Consider the following 17,586-nt stretch of genomic DNA (forward strand, 5'->3'; position numbering starts at 1 on the left):
ATAAGGAGAGAACAGATTAAAGAATATTTAAATAAGTAAGGTGCATTCAAGTTGGCATGGCCTGACAAAATTCACCCAAGGGTACATAAGGAACTAGATATTAGCAATTATCTGGGAGAACTTATAGAGGACGGGTGAGGTCCCAGAAGACTGTAGAAGGACAAACATAGTACTTATCTTTAAAAGGGGGTACAAAAGGACTCGAGGAACTATAGACTAGTCAACCTAACTTCAATACCTGGAAAGATAAATGTGGCAAATTATTAAACAATCAATTTGTAAGCACCTAAGGGATAATGGAGTCATAAGTAATAGCCACCATAAGCCAACCTAATTTCCTTCTTTGACAGCATTTCTGGCCTATTGGATAGGGGGAAGCTGTAGAGATGGTGTACCTTGATTCTAGTAAGGAATTTGGCATAGTCCCACATGGCATTCTTGTAACCAAACTAGGGAAATGCGGTCTAGATGAAATTACTATAAGATGGATGAAAAACTGGTAGAAAGAACAAACTCAAAGAGTAGTTATTAATAGTTTGCTGTCAAACTGGGGGCATGTATTTAGTGGGATCCTGCAGGGTTCTGTCCTGGATCTGGTACTATTCAATATTTTCATTAATGACTTGAATAATGGAGTAGAGAGTCCACTTATAATGTTTGCAGATGACTCCAAGCTGGGAGGGGTTGCTAGCACTGTGGAGGACAGGATTGGAATTCAAAACAACCTTGATAGATTGGAGAATTGATCTGAAATAAACAGGATGAAATTCAATAAAGATGTGCAACAGAAGTTGGTCCAATAAAAGATATTACTTCACCCATCTTGTCACTCTAATGTATAAAGTACTACACTTTGGAAAATCAGATACACAACTACAAAATGGGGACTAACTGACTAGGAAGTAGTACTTCATAAAAAAATCTGGGAGTTATCGTCAGTCACAAATTGAATATTATCAGGCACCTCCTCAGTCTTCTTTTCCCACCTAGATCAGGTTTGGCCCAGGTCAGCTGTGTAGATGATCTGCCTGAAGCTGGAACCTGAGCTCTGGGATCCCATGATTGGGGGTTGGGGGGCAGCAAGGTGGAGCTGCAAAAGGCGTGTATTATATGTAAGGTTATGGCTACACGACAGTTAAAGGCCACCAGGTGTCCCAGGTCAGCTGATTTGGGCTTGCCAGGCTCGGGCTGCAGGCCTTTAAAATGACAGTGTAGATGTTCAGGCTCAGGCTGGAGCCTGGGACCTTTCTCCTCAACCCCGCTCCACAGGATCCCAGAGCTCAGGCTCCAGCCTGAGGCAAATCATCTACACTGCAATTTTACAATCCTGGGCCACCCAGGGGTGTTTAATTGCTGGGTAGACATACCCTAAGATATGGGTAATTGTCCCACTTTACTTGGCACTGGTGAGCCTCAGCTGGAACACTGCATCCAGTTCTAGACACCACACTTTAAGAAAGATGTGGACAAATTGGTGAGAGTCCAGAGAACAACCAAAATGATAGAAGGTTAAGAAAACCTGATCTAGGAGGAAAGGTTAAAAGAACTGGGCATGTTTAGTGATGGGAAAAGAAGCCTGAGGAGAGACCTGATAATATTCTTCAAATATGTTAAAGGCAGTTACAAAGAAGATGGTGATCAATTGTTCTCCATGTCTCCTAACATAGGAAAATAAGTAATTGTCTTAATCTTCCACGCAGCAGGTTTAAATTAGGTATTAGGAAATACTTTCTAACTATAAGCTCTAGAATTGGCTTCTAGGGAGGTTATGGAGTGCCCACCATTGAGGGTTTTTACGAACAGGTTAGACAAACACTTGTCAGGAATGGTATAGGTTTACCTGGTCCTGCCTTTGTACAAGGTGCTGGGCTGGATGACCTCTCGAGGTCCCTTCCAGCCCTATATTTTTATGATTCTATGACTTACTGAGCTAAAAGTGAACACAGTTTTCATTAAAAAGAAAAGGAGGACTTGTGGCACCTTAGAGACTAACCAATTTATTAGAGCATAAGCTTTCGTGAGCTACAGCTCACTTCTTCAGATGCATATCGTGGAAACTGCAGCAGGCTTTATATATACACAGAGAATATGAAACAATACCTATTCCCACCCCACTGTCCTGCTGGTGATAGCCCATCCAAAGTGATAACTCTTTACACAATGTGCATGACAATTAAGCTGGGCTATTTCCTGCATAAATCCAGGTTCTCACATCCCCCCCACCCCCATACACACACAAACTCACTCTCCTGCTGGTAATAGCTCATCCAAACTGACCACTCTTCAAGTTAAAATCCAAGTTAAACCAGAACATCTGGGGGGGGGGGTAGGAAAAAACAAGAGGAAACAGGCTACCTTGCATAATGACTTAGCCACTCCAAGTCTCTATTTAAGCCTAAATTAATAGTATCCAATCCACAGCCTCAGAAACAACTCTGACATCATAATCAAAAAGGCTGACAAAGGAGGTGCTGTTGTCGTCATGAATAGGTCGGAATATGAACAAGAGGCTGCTCGGCAGCTCTCCAACACGAGTTTCTACAAGCCATTACCCTCTGATCCCACTGAGAGTTACCAAAAGCAACTACAGCATTTGCTCAAGAAACTTCCTGAAAAAGCACAAGATCAAATCCGCACAGACACACCCCTGGAACCCCGACCTGGGATATTCTATCTACTACCCAAGATCCATAAACCTGGAAATCCTGGGCGCCCCATCATCTCAGGCATTGGCACCCTGACAGCAGGATTGTCTGGCTATGTAGACTCCCTCCTCAGGCCCTACGCTACCAGCACTCCCAGCTACCTTCGAGACACCACTGACTTCCTGAGGAAACTACAATCCATCGGTGATCTTCCTGATAACACCATCCTGGCCACTATGGATGTAGAAGCCCTCTACACCAACATTCCACACAAAGATGGACTACAAGCCGTCAAGAACACTATCCCCGATAATGTCACGGCTAACCTGGTGGCTGAACTTTGTGACTTTGTCCTTACCCATAACTACTTCACATTTGGGGACAATGTATACCTTCAGATCAGCGGCACTGCTATGGGTACCCGCATGGCCCCACAGTATGCCAACATTTTTATGGCTGATTTAGAAAAACGCTTCCTCAGCTCTCGTCCCCTAAAGCCCCTACTCTACTTGCGCTATATTGATGACATCTTCATCATCTGGACCCATGGAAAAAAAGCCCTTGAGGAATTCCACCATGATTTCAACAATTTCCATCCCACCACCAACCTCAGCCTGGTCCAGTCCACACAAGAGATCCACTTCCTGGACACTACAGTGCTAATAAACAATGGTCACATAAACACCACCCTATACCGGAAACCTACTGACCGCTATTCCTACCTGCATGCCTCCAGCTTTCACCCTGACCACACCACACGATCCATCGTCTACAGCCAAGCTCTGCGATACAACCGCATTTGCTCCAACCCCTCAGACAGAGACAAACACCTACAAGATCTCTGTCAAGCTTTCTTACAACTACAATACCCACCTGCAGAAGTAAAGAAACAGATTGATAGAGCCAGAAGAGTTCCCAGAAGTTACCTACTACAGGACAGGCCTAACAAAGAAAATAACAGAACGCCACTAGCCGTCACCTTCAGCCCCCAACTAAAACCCCTCCAACGCATTATTAAGGATCTACAACCTATCCTAAAGGATGACCCAACACTCTCACAAATCTTGGGAGACAGGCCAGTCCTTGCCTACAGACAGCTCCGCAACCTGAAGCAAATACTCACCAACAACCACATACCACACAACAGAACCACTAACCCAGGAACTTATCCTTGCAACAAAGCCCGTTGCCAACTGTGCCCACATATCTATTCAGGGGACACCATCACAGGGCCTAATAACATCAGCCACACTATCAGAGGCTCGTTCACCTGCACATCCACCAATGTGATATATGCCATCATGTGCCAGCAATGCCCCTCTGCCATGTACATTGGTCAAACTGGACAGTCTCTACGTAAAAGAATAAATGGACACAAATCAGATGTCAAGAATTATAACATTCATAAACCAGTCGGAGAACACTTCAATCTCTCTGGTCACGCGATCACAGACATGAAGGTCGCTATCTTAAAACAAAAAAACTTCAAATCCAGACTCCAGCGAGAAACTGCTGAATTGGAATTCATTTGCAAATTGGATACTATTAATTTAGGCTTAAATAGAGACTTGGAGTGGCTAAGTCATTATGCAAGGTAGCCTGTTTCCTCTTGTTTTTTCCTACCCCCCCCCCCCCAGATGTTCTGGTTTAACTTGGATTTTAACTTGAAGAGTGGTCAGTTTGGATGAGCTATTACCAGCAGGAGAGTGAGTTTGTGTGTGTATGGGGGTGGGGGGGATGTGAGAACCTGGATTTATGCAGGAAATAGCCCAGCTTAATTGTCATGCACATTGTGTAAAGAGTTATCACTTTGGATGGGCTATCACCAGCAGGAGAGTGAATTTGTGTGGGGGGGTGGAGGGTGAGAAAACCTGGATTTGTGCTGGAAATCACTTTAGATAAGCTATTACCAGCAGGACAGTGGGGTGGGAATAGGTATTGTTTCATATTCTCTGTGTATATATAAAGCCTGCTGCAGTTTCCACGATATGCATCTGAAGAAGTGAGCTGTAGCTCACGAAAGCTTATGCTCTAATAAATTGGTTAGTCTCTAAGGTGCCACAAGTCCTCCTTTTCTTTTTGCGAATACAGACTAACACGGCTGTTACTCTGAAACAGTTTTCATTGGTATGACAAAGTGCTGAACAGAACCAGAAAAATCTCTATATTTCCAAAAAAGTTTTTTTAAATATTTGACAATTTTACAAAATTGTACAATTTTTCCCCAGTGAAGCTTGCCTCATCCCACCTCACCTCATGTGCGAGAGAAAACCATTAAGAAACATTAAGAAAATAAGGTGGGATTTTCCAAGGTGCCTTAGGTGATTTTGAAAATCTTACCCATGGTGTTTAATTCAGGATGGCTCCCGATTTGGGGTAGCAAGCATCCAATCTCAGTTGATGCAGAGAAGAAATGCTTGCCATCTCCCCTCCCTCTTTTGGAGTGCCATGTGCCTGGGTGCACACCAAAGAAACAATACCTATGCTCTCCTACAAGTCGGGACTCCAAATGTGACACTTTTACTCAGCTTTTGGGTGAGGCCACTTGCATGGTCTCCGTTTCTGTTTCTACATGTTGCACCCTGGCCATAAGTTACAGCAGTTACTCCCTTGAAAGTGTAGGTATTTCTGAAGGTGAAAGTCTACCTTCTGCTGAGGGTATTGCACTTGCCTTCCATTTCCCTTGACTTAAATGGGTGCAGAATTGGATGTGCCCAAGGTTATTATCTTGATTCCTGCCTTTACATTCCTGTAGGCTTATGTAATTATCTGATGTGCATCATTTCCAGTAGTGCTGGGTCTATAAAACTGTTATTCTGCAAATCATATTAGAGCACTAAACATTCTAACTGTTTTATCCTTAAAGGCAAAGCCTCTGAACACAGTCCTCCTTGGAACTGACTTTACTGCTATATGAGTATGAGCAGGGTACCAGAATAGATGCAAACAACAGAATATCCTCCCAGTGCTAATAAAAATACTAGTATGGCTGAAAGAGTTTTCTTATTTGGTTCATAAACAGTAGTTTGAAAATTGTTATGGGTAGCATGGACTTCTCTTTATTATTTGTATTGTGGTAACATCGAGGCACCCCGTCCCATTGTGCTCGGCACTGTGCAGACATGTAACAAAAAGGTACTCTTTGCCCCAAAGAGCTTCACTGTGTTCTTATTCAATAAAGTAGGTTCATACCCTAAGTTCATGCAGAAGTCAAGTTCCACTATCTGCACTCTGCTCTGTCATGAAGGAATAGCTGCATATTTTTAGCACATTGTGCCTGTTTGTTATACTTTTGTTTTGCATATTAAAAGTACACTTGGGACTGTTCCTGAATGACAGTATATATGTTTGCACATAACATTACAGAAGAGTACTTAAAATAAGGGCATTACTTTTTTGTAGGGGCATTGGGTCATATACCTGATCTATGGTGGAATAACAGTGGAAGTTGCATGCACACTTGTAGGCAATAAATGTCCTGATGATTGCACACTTCTGTTCTGTCCTCATAGATCTCTGTTCAAAATAGAAGTTTGATGAATTTTGTCCAGCCACTCTTATTCATATAATTAAATATTTTACTTTAGAACCAGCAAGTCGCTGCCCATGCAGATTGATGGAGAACCATGGATGCAGACTCCTTGTACAGTAAGTATGCTTTTATCAACATATCCAATAGAACTGGAAAAGAAATTTGAGGGGGAAATATTTTTTCTATGATAAAAAATGGCAATCAGTTTTAATGATCAAACTTTCATTTCGGATCTCCTTAAATGTTAGAAACTGCTCCTTTTCAATTAGAGACAACTGTAGCTATCAACATTGACTTAGCTTATGCTCCATAATTTCTGTACACCCACACAGATACACAGCACACCCACTCTCTCACGCGAACATAAAGAAACAAAACCTGTAATTTAATCATGCTATTTCTTCTACAGGTTGAGATGGAAGAAAAAGAAAGAGATTGTTATTACATTTCTTATTCTGAATACTTGGGAGACTCTCAGATACTATAGTGATGGGAGGGCCATATAAATAGATGGATGTGTGAGCACAGAACAGTGGGAAATCTCATGAGATTTGTCACAAAATCTTTCGGAGTGAAGAGGTTGTGCATAACCTCTTGCAGCCATAAATCTGTGGTTATAGAGCAACAGGACCTGTGATTTCCCAGTCACTGGACTTGCAGAACCCATGGAAGGATGTTGGCCATACTGTTTTTTACAATCACCCCAATGTCTGATCCATGGAGCATCTGACCCATGGTTACAGCCAAGAACACCACACACCATAGTCCGTTTTGTTGCCTAGTCAAACTACCCTTTAAAAGTGGTCATAAAATGCATGTGTTCTTGTGTGCAGCCCCTTCCCAGATTTACTGTATCATTCCTAAAATAAACTACTCTGTCCTCTATAACAAACCCACTATGGAACGTGTTTATTTCCCTTTTGTGGGCAGACTAATCCACAGACTTTAAGCTTCATAAAGGCGAGTATCTGCAGAATCTCTATACATTTAGTCACAGAAGAATGATTCTATTTGATTTTATTTTTTACATTTATATTACAAGAAATATTTTCCCTTTTTCTTCTGCTGAAAGAGTACTGTTGCTCCCTGCATTTTCATAATTTTTGCCTGAACTGCTCTCTGTGTCTCCATGCACAGAAAATACTTGTGCACCAAAAACAAAATTTACAAATCTTCTTAGACTTTCTCCTTGTCCTGGTTCTAAGTGGTCAAATATTTATCCAAGGCTAACATTCGAGGAAGGAGTTTTAGATATCTTTGTTTGATTTTGAGATCATATTTCCAAAGCTCTGCTTCAGAAAGATTTTTTTTTTTTTTTTTGGAAATCAGAGAGCATTTGTTCATGGACTATGTAGCTTTCTCTATTCAAGCACGTGCACGAAAAAAAGTGTTACTGACTGTAACTGTGTGAACAAACTGTTTGAGCCCCAGGATTGTAAACTTCAGAAAAAAATATCAGGAGACTAGTATAGAAATCATGAGTTTTTGCCTATACTACAGACTTCAATAAAGTTTGCCTTGAAGTTGTCCCCCTGACTTAACCAAAAGTAAATTATCATTTCTTTTAAGATGAAGAGGAGTTCAACACACACACACACAGAGTGAGTCCCATCCCTCCAGCGTTGACATCAGGCACATGGCTGCGTCTTTAGGCACTTAAATACTTTTAACTTTTGATCCTAAGTGCCAAAGTCACTTTTGAAATCTGACTTAGCCATCTGAGTTACTTATGCCCAGATTTTTAAAGGTATTTAGGAGCCTTTGGAGTTAGGCACCTAAATATCTTTTAAAATTTGGGCCAATGGCTTTTTGGTGAAATCTGACCCCACTGAAGTCAATGAAAGTTTTGCCATTGATTTAAATAGTGCCAGGATTTCACCCTATAGCTCTAATAACATAGAGAATATGAAAGCTAAAAATTATTATTTGTATTGTGATAGCACCTAGAGTTCCCAATAAGTATGGAAGCCCCATTGTGCTAGGCACTGTATGCATACATAAAAAAAGACAGTTCCTGCCCTAAATATCTTACAATCTCAGGCCTCAATTCTGCAGCATTATGCTGCACATAGCCAGGCTGCTATGCTTATCTGGAGATCCACTGCAGGCCGCCCAAAAAGCACAAGTTGCATGATCGAGGCCTACATTTTATTGCTTTCATCATCTTTTCATATAGAACTCTTTTTGTGAAGAAAAAATTATAACGTGAGTGGTTACATTAAACATCTTTGATAATTAGCTGAAGAGGAAATTCTATCACAGCTCACCCAGCCAAAATATAGTGACATAAAATATATTTATGGTCTCACTTGATCTCCAAACAGGTCATTAATAGTAAAGAATCTTCAAAGGCTCTCGAGTTAATTTGATAAACTTCTGTCTTCAGGCACCAGTATTTCTTTAAGAAAAATAATATTTCCATTTACCTACAACTGTCTTTAGCATTGTTTTGAAAAATCTCAAAGAATATCTGTCTTAATTACAAAAAACTGCAATTTCACTTCTTTCGTCTGTTCTTGATTTGGTAAGTACCAAGTGTGAATCTCAAGCAGCCAGTATCACTAGATTAAAAATGGAAAAAAGAGACATTTATGGCAGATGCAAGAATATTTCCTCTGTGAAGAAATGGAAATGCTAGTCCACTGGCAGGGCCATTTTATGGAATGCAAGAAATTAAAAATATCATTGGTATTTGTCACAAAACATGTGACATACTTTCTGTCTATTGGTGTTGATAAGGTTTATTTAACAACAGGACATTTATTACAATGGCATGATTTTTTTTTCCTATTAGAAAAACTCATAATACATGGCACCAGAAAATTATACAGGTGCTTTTATCATCCCTGGAAAAGAGGTTTGAATATTTATGTTTGAATGAATTTATGTATGAATTTTTTCCCTGGCCTTTCTCATACTCTTTAAGAGTGTAATTGAACCATTGTGCAGAGAGCCAGCACAAGGTCTACCTCATTACTTAACCCCCACCTAGGGGCAGGGAGACTGAGGGCTGAACAGCTTGGGCCTCTTACTCTTTGTGGAAAGAGTCTATGCGTAGCTAAGAGAGGGGCCACAGACCAGCTTTTACATAGATCCACTGGCCTCAACACCCCTGGCAGCGGGCACAGAGGAGCTCTAGTTGCAACTCCATCCCATAGATCTCTCAAGCCATTCGGGCCTAATCTCACTGAATGCAATGGGACTTTTGTCCTTGATTTCCGCGGCAGCAGGATTGTGTCCTGGCTCTATATAGCAGTTGATGATAGGGGAAACTGTCCAGCAGTAGTTCAATAGTTAACATAGAAACTGATGCCAGCCTGTAAAAAGTTTCTCTTGTTATAATGACAACTTGCATGAATTTCTGTTTCTAGCCCTGAGGTTTGGGGAGATTGGTTTTTGTTTGTTTGTTTTGTGCTGCTGTTGTGTTTTTGGTTCAGGGGCAGCAGTTGGGTGTTCTTTTTTCCGTTCACTGCTACACTGCACATTAGTGTTGTTTACCTATGCATAATTTTTCTTAATTTCACAATAGTCGTTTTTGTAATTGACAATGCAATTTCCTGCATGTGTGCTTTCTGCACCTCAGACAAGTATGCTACCATAATGCACCTATCTTTCCAGTTCAAATTGTTAAGAAAAAATTAGTTGTGACTAATTGCCAATTAATTTGCAGTAACTTGTGGGAGGGGGAACAATTGCACCTACTAATTAAAATTTAAAATATTCCAACGTGTCATCTTTAGGTGTCTGTGGAATACATAATTTCCATTTTAGTTCTGCGCTGGATCTGTAACAACCCTGAGCTTGACAGCTCTATTAATTTAAAAGCTCAGTGATACCTATTAGTACAAAACATGAAAAAAATGCTATTAATCATTTATTTTAATTTTGCAGCTCTGTCATTTTCACAGTATGTTTAAGAATTATGGTGACACCATAATGTTTTCCAATCTACCAGTGTGAAGGGGAAACAGATCACACTACTTAAGAGAGATACTAGAGTTTATTATTAGAGCTTAATTAATGCCAGACTGATTAGATGTGATTGCATTTTGCACAATAATATTGTTAAGAAATTGTTTAAAAGGACTGCCACATACAGCTCTATTTAAAACCATTGGGCTGGATCAGAGAGGTTTGGCCCAAATGTACACAGCCCAAGCCAGGAGAGAGGACACAAAGAGAGCTTAAAACTCACCTTTGCACTTCTCTTATCCTATGGCTTCTCTATGCAAGGTAGTCCTCTGCACTGTGTTATACATGGGAGGCGTGTGAACTGCCTCTTGTGGGAGGCTAGCCCCCAAGCCCTGCCCCTAGAGCCCAGAACCCCCCACCCCAGACTGCCCCAGCTCCGGAGCACCAGATGGGTGGGCAGCACGGCCCCAGTCCCCGCAGCACTGGGTGGGTGGGTGGTGCCCCCCTGGGCCATGGCACAGGTGAAGACTAAGCTGCAAAATGGGAAGCAACGTGGGGCAGAGCGTGGGTGGGGCCACACTTGGCTGTTTGGGGAGGCTCAGCCTTCCCCAGCCTATCATACCCACCACCCATGGTGTTAGAGCACCCTTAAGGGCTGTTCTTTCTGGCACATCTGCATCTGGCCTCAGTCGTTTTGGGGGATAGTTATGATGTAGTGTTGCCCCAGTCACTCCTGCCCCAGCAGCAGGGAGAGGAGTGGCATACAAACCTCTAGACTGTGGGTAATCCTGTGAATCTCCCTGTTGATAGTGTGAAGCCAAGTGGCCACCTGTTGCCCATGTATATGGCTCAGTATGTTCATATTTGAATTTAACTTTGTATCCTCTGAGGTGTAGAGTTGACTGTTAATCGAAATATTTTAACATAAACTGGGAGTATCATTTATAGTTTCTTATTAGTTAGCATCTTGATTAGCTCCTGTATTTATAACACCATATTCTGTTTTCATTGGAAGGGCAACGATGACCTCTTATTTAAGCGTACTATGATGTTAGGAACACACATATAACTAGCACACATTGTAGAGTCCAATAACATAAAAGGAAAACTATTTGATCTAAGAAACATAGTTAATACATTAAACTTATTACTCCCTAGTGCATTTCATTTACTGCATGCATTGTGTTACTGTGGCTTCAAGGCACTTTTTGAAGCTCTGACGTGCTCCTGAAAAAATAAATGTCCATTTTATGCATTTATAAACATTTTTAATATGACAGACTCAGACTTCTCATGTATTAGCAAACATTACTATCTTCTGATGATACAGACTAACATGGCTATCGCTCTGAAACCTATCTTCAAATAAGGAGCAATTACTATCTCTAATTTTAAGAGTTATGCTCTTCTTTAAATTGGGTATGGTTTTCCTTTTAGCAAGTATATCATTAGCTGCACTTCTTAGGGCTGCAAAAATTATTTTAAAATTTCTAATGCTACATTTTCCCTGGAGCCATTTATTGATGTCTCAGCCCTGTAAAACTTCTTCATTAGGACTACAAACTTACAGGGTGAAATCCTGGTTCCATTGAATTGAGTGGGAGTTTTGCCAATGATTTCAGTGGAGTCAGAATTTTACCCATAGTGTTATATACTGACCTTTCATCAAATGCATCATAAACTACTGGGAATACTTTTGGCTGCTTGCAGTTTCTGTTTGGGTGGAGCTTTGTTTTCTGTTGTTTTTTGTTTTTCTTAAACTATAATGTTTTCTAAGCAGAAACATTTTCTCATGTTTTTCCTATAGCTGCAACTTAACTTTGCATCTTTTAAAAATATTTTTCTTTAATTTTCTGATAATCATTCCACGTACATTGCTTTTTCAAAATAATCACAAAAACATTCAAATTGACCCAATAGTCATATTAAATTCTCCCAACCCAACATAACTAAATGGTTTCTCCACTCAGTGCTTTCAGTTCATGTTGAACCCATGGTCTCCAGGAAAGCATGAGAAAATAGCATTTGCAGCATTCCGTGAAAGTCAAGAGGATTTGGGTCTCAGATGCAGTGTGTGTTCCTAAAAGGGGCCATCCCACCGCCCCCATTATTAAACATAACACCTACATATGATGTATGAGTGACAGCAACCCATGAGATAAATTCACAGGGCCAGGTCATCAGCTAGTATCAATGGAGCTATGCTGATCTGGTCCCCAAATTGGTGCCTGAAGCTAGGTTGACTGTGAGGAAAGAGAATCATACAACTAAATTTCATGCTAATGAACAATAACATACTAAAGTTACATATTAGGGCGCAGTGCAACGAACTTGTGAAGAGTAAGCTAAAATTTCCATAGAGTTAAATAAACCCCCTCATCCTGTTGAGATTTGTATGTTTCTGTCTCCTTAGATTGTAAAGTAAATTTCCACCCCCAAGAAAAGGATTGTTCTAGATTTTAATGAGCCTCTCCACGTGATGTACATTTTTGTTTCATTACTATTAGTGAATGACAAGTGAAGAATATTCATTTTACCTTGAAAATGTCAGGTATGCACTTTAAGAGAGAGGGGTTTTTTGCAGTTTTTAATGAGGCGGTGTTTCTTTTGAAAGAAATACCCATTTCTGATGTGGATACTATGCAGGTGACAACTGATATTTAATAAGTGATGGTTCTTGTATTAGTTGTAGTTCACTAAAGAAAATGTCTCAGATTGCTTTTGAAAAACCCTTAGTGTCACTAGCCCAAAGGCAAGATGTGACCTTTTTATTACATAATGAGAATCATTTATTATCTTACAATGTATCTTAAAGTCACAGACAAAATGCCACTTTGATAATTGCTTTCAATTAGCTTTGAGCATAGCATACATTCATAAAATGTCTTCTCTAATTTAGACTTGAATTAGAGAAAATTGCAGACATAATATACTTTAAGGTTGTCTCATTTAAGGTGATTCGTAGTTTTATATCAAAGAAATCAAAATGAGTGGCTTTAGAGCAGTCTTTCAAAGTGTTTTAAACAGGCTTTTCAATATTTGATTCTATTCTATTACCAATTAGTTAACAAATTAGAATGCTAGTTCATCATTTTTGACCTTTTTTTCTATGTTAACTTTTGACTTTTATTCCTAATGGTTATTTTGAAATTAAGTATCATGGCTCGTGTTAAAAGAGAAGAACAATCTGATTAGGGAAATAAATAAGGCATGTTATGATACAGTGTATATCTTAATAATGGGAAACCAGCTTGGTGTCCCCAACATACAGTGTGTCCTTTCCTGCTTTTGAATTCCTTTTTACTACGTGGATACACAAAATATTCAAGTGACAAGCAGTGATAAAAGGGCAGGTTATAAATCTCATGCTCCTGTAGTAAGAGAGCATATTGCTATGTTCCTATTATATATGATTCATAATATGGATTTCCTGTATGATTACAATGTATGTGTTGTAACTATGACTATAAATGAATTTGTTTATGATATAAGCAAATGTCAGTTGTAACAAAATTTATTTCAATAGCTACTTTTCAATCCTTGGTCATCTGAAGTTTCAGAAGTTACATTTTAAGATTTTAAATGGTTCAGTCACTTTGTATATTTGTAAAAAATATGATAAAGAAGTTGAGTTAGCTAAAGGGATAACTGTTTGTTTTTTTCTTTCCCTCCCCTCAGATAAAAATTACCCACAAGAATCAAGCCCCAATACTGGTGGGACCTCCTCCAAAAACCGGTCTATTCTCCTCCATTATCAGAAGAACAAGGAACCACAGCAAGGAATAAGCCTCTGTAGTTTAGTTCTGAGAAAACAAATTAGCAGCACTGGGCTTTGGAATATTTATGCCAGAAATCTTTCAAAAGTTTTAGAATATCCTCGACTCACAAAATTCTGGAATTTGGCATAACAGTTTCTGTGACTGAGCAAATGTAAAATTATGCTATTAGAAAAATTTATTGTCATTTTTTAAGGCAATTTTGCATGAGGAAAGCAGATGTTTATATACAGTGATATGGCATATTTTTGTTGCATGCATTACCATTTACTAATTTATGGTATAATTCTGCCATGGAACATGAGGAGGGAATGCTCTTGGTAATTTGATTTATTTCGTAAGATTTTATTTGTAGTTAATTCTAATGCAGTGATCATAATCCAGAGATTCTGTAGTTGCCCCTGGAACCCAAGCATCTTCAGATCAGCAATTGATTTGACCTGTATCACAGAGCTTAGAAGTTCACAGGTCCCATTAACTTGGCCTTTTACATTTAACATTTCTTTCCACTCTTGAGAATATTTTTCTTCAGCAATTTAATACTCCCACTGGGGAGTATTAAAATACTTTTTCTTTGCTAAAATACCTTTCATCTTTCAAACACTGAGGCATGACACAAAAAGTCCCACTGGATCACTGGTACTACTCACATGTAGATAACTTCTCACATGTGTAAGTTTTTGCAAGATGGGAAGTCAATGCAGGATTGCCTGAGTGAGGACTACAGGGCTAAAGGTTAAAGGACAGCGAATAAAGGTAATGATACTTGCAAAACTAGTCAGCAGTGTTGTTTGTTGAAACATTAAAACATTTTACTCAACGGTAAATCTTTGTAATATACCAAACTTTAAATCATCTTGCATATTGGCCAAGAGTGCAGTATGTATGCACACAAATAACCAAACCACATGTCTTATAAACTGCATTTCCCACCAAAGATCTAGTGAAGGACGCTTCAGAGAAATGGTTTAATGCATAATTAATCATGAACACTGTAGCAGACTTATTTCTGAAAATTTACGGTTCTTTGATTACCTTGGCAATGTCCAAACTAATGCTGGAATAGGAAAAACAATCTATTAATTACAGTTTTCATGCTCACCTTTCATTTGTTTCATACGTTAATAGACTGACACACAAACTTGTTGCTTCACAATTAAAACCATTTCTAATTTTGTTGTTGTTTATAAATTTGCAACATCCCTCATTTTCTCATGCTTTAAATTAGTCTCCTTCAGGAAAGGACATGCTCTTATCAGTTCCCTTTCTATTCATTGTTACCTGAAATCAAAACAATTCCTATTATAATAATTTGGGAGGCAATTTTTTAGGTCTTCATTTTCTCAGTCCTCTGAGAGACTTCTTAACAGCTTGGAAATCACAGCACAGGTTTTATTGTCTACGGCTCGCATGGTACTGTCAGACTGTCTAATGGTTAGGTCCAAGAATGGCAACCTTTTTCAGTGTTGCAATAAATTTACAATATGGGTCTACAGTAAAATGCTTTTTTATGCAGTCTTGACATTGTTCGTTGTACAAAATAACCTGCACATCTTCGCTGCATGTTTTATGTTCTCAAACATTCCATCGGGGGGGGGGGGGGGGAACTGCTTGAAATGCATGATTTATTAGTTTCCTCCCACCTTTATCGATACATTAAAGTGCCAATGAGTTATCCAATCTATTTTTTTAATTGATTCATTCATCTTTAAAACGTAAATAGCATTTAATCATTCTGTTGTGCACGGTACTGTGCATGGATTTAAGTAAAGCTGCTACCGTTCTGTTCCTTAGTATGAGTATTCAGCATCTCTTTTGTATATAATAGATCCTGAACAAAAAGGCAGCATAGTGCTGGTGAGGATTATGTATATGAAATATGCTCTCAATGTTCTAGGCAAAGACCAACATTAAGTTCAGCATCAGGTAGAAAAATGAGATGACAATTATTCCTTAAAATTAAGACATAATTCACCATTGCTGGGTCCAACGATATTAACAGTTACAGCAGGATTTGAATGTCCCTTGTTCTTGTATATTACATGCACTTTCTCACGCACACAAAAAATTCTGATGCATTAGTGACTGCAGATTTCCGTAATTACAAGGTAAGAAGTATTTGCATAAAGAAAGACCTTGCTGGCATAATGCGCACACTGGCTTTCTGAAATTATGGTTACAGGTAATAAATATTTGCTCATGACTTGACATAGAATTTTCTACTGTTGCTATTCAACCTTTTACGTCAAAACATGTTGAATGATACCATTATATAATGTGCCCCCGATGATTATCTCTTGAACACTGTCTCTCTGAAAAACAAATAAAATGGTGCATAGGCTATTCTTTAACAATGGATGCCATTATTAATGTGCCTGATGACTAGGTAACTGTCAGCTATACGGTTTTCCATATATAGAGGGATGGATGGGCTCATATATACACTCCCCACACATACCTCCGTCAGAACAGCTGATATCTCTCATGGTATCTGTGCTCAAGAGGCTAACTCATGACTGACATTCTCATTGATGAAATAAATATAACAAAACAGTCTCTTCACTGTACATGGATACTTACACTATCAGTTTGTTTTTTTTAATCATAGGGATAGTTTTTGTATTAATGTATTATGTATTAATCATAGGGATAGTTTTGGGATTTTTAATGTAGCCTATTGGTAATTTAATACTGTGTTGTGATTTCTGGGCATTGAAAGAATATGATAGTCTGAAGGCAAGGATAAAAGCTTGCAGCAATTGAAAGATGACCTGAAGTGAAGGCAATGTATTTGATGAAAAAATAATGGACAACACTTTTTGTCAAACTGTGACATTCCCCTCTGGTGTTATCTAGACGGGTGATCTGCTAGGCCACTCCAATCCTTGACTCTCTGAGCCGGCCTTACCCTGCTCTGCTGTGAGAACACCCACTCCTGGGCTGTTCACACACAGCCTCTGACGTGTAAGCTGTTCCCAGCTACTTACAAGCGAATGATACTAGGCAATATCTCCGGTCCCAGACACAACCCTAGGAACCTCTGACTTGCAGTGTCCAGTTATGCCTGCTGGACGCTGCAAGCTTATATGATTTGGTCAATTTAACAAAGAAATTGATATGTACCAGGCTTGTTATCCCAAGGGGAGTCTCTGACACTCTTCAAACCAAACTCACTGCTTCAGGTAGAATAAACAAACAGTCTTATTAACTCTGTCTTATTAACTCTGAAGACAGATTTTAAGTGATTATAAGTCAAAGCACAAGAAGTCAGATTTGGTCAAATTAAATAAAAGCAAAACACATTCTAAGCTGATCTTAACACTTTCAACGTCCTTACGAACTTAGATGCTTCTCACCACAGGCTGGCTGCTCTTCAGCCAGGCTCTCCCTTTTGATCAGCACTTCAGTCGCTTGGTGGTGGTGGTGTCTGTAGGTGTAGGTTTAAGAGAGAGGAAGAGCATGGCAAATGTCTCTTCCTTTTATCGTGTCCTTTCTCCCCTCTTGGATTTGTCCCATGCCCCCTTCAGAGTCAAGTGAACATTACTGAGTCTCTCCAAGCAAAGTCGAGCAATTTCCTTGGTGTGGCCTCATGCAGGTGAGTCATTGTATTGTAGCTCCCTTGCTGGACAATAGTTGATGGGTTGATTGACACCCCACCCGGGGATTGGTTACTTTCCTTGCTGTTGCCTCTGCAGAGTTAATATCTGGCTGATTTCCCCAA

General features: G+C 39.5%; 1 protein-coding gene across 3 annotated transcripts in view; it reads left to right on the plus strand.

The window, feature by feature from the left end:
- The window catches only part of DGKB (diacylglycerol kinase beta), a 510,469-nt gene extending 495,429 nt beyond the window's left edge, over positions 1 to 15,040 (plus strand). For all 3 annotated transcript variants that reach the window (XM_073333812.1, XM_073333808.1, XM_073333811.1), the window contains 2 exons: positions 6,233 to 6,293; positions 13,768 to 15,040. In XM_073333812.1, the coding sequence (XP_073189913.1) occupies positions 6,233 to 6,293; positions 13,768 to 13,875 (169 nt within the window). In that variant the 3' untranslated portion in view covers positions 13,876 to 15,040. The remainder of the gene's footprint in view (positions 1 to 6,232; positions 6,294 to 13,767) is intronic.
- Positions 15,041 to 17,586: the final 2,546 nt, after the last annotated feature.

The sequence above is a fragment of the Lepidochelys kempii genome, chromosome 2, assembly GCF_965140265.1.
Source record: "Lepidochelys kempii isolate rLepKem1 chromosome 2, rLepKem1.hap2, whole genome shotgun sequence".
Lineage (NCBI taxonomy): Eukaryota > Metazoa > Chordata > Testudines > Cheloniidae > Lepidochelys > Lepidochelys kempii.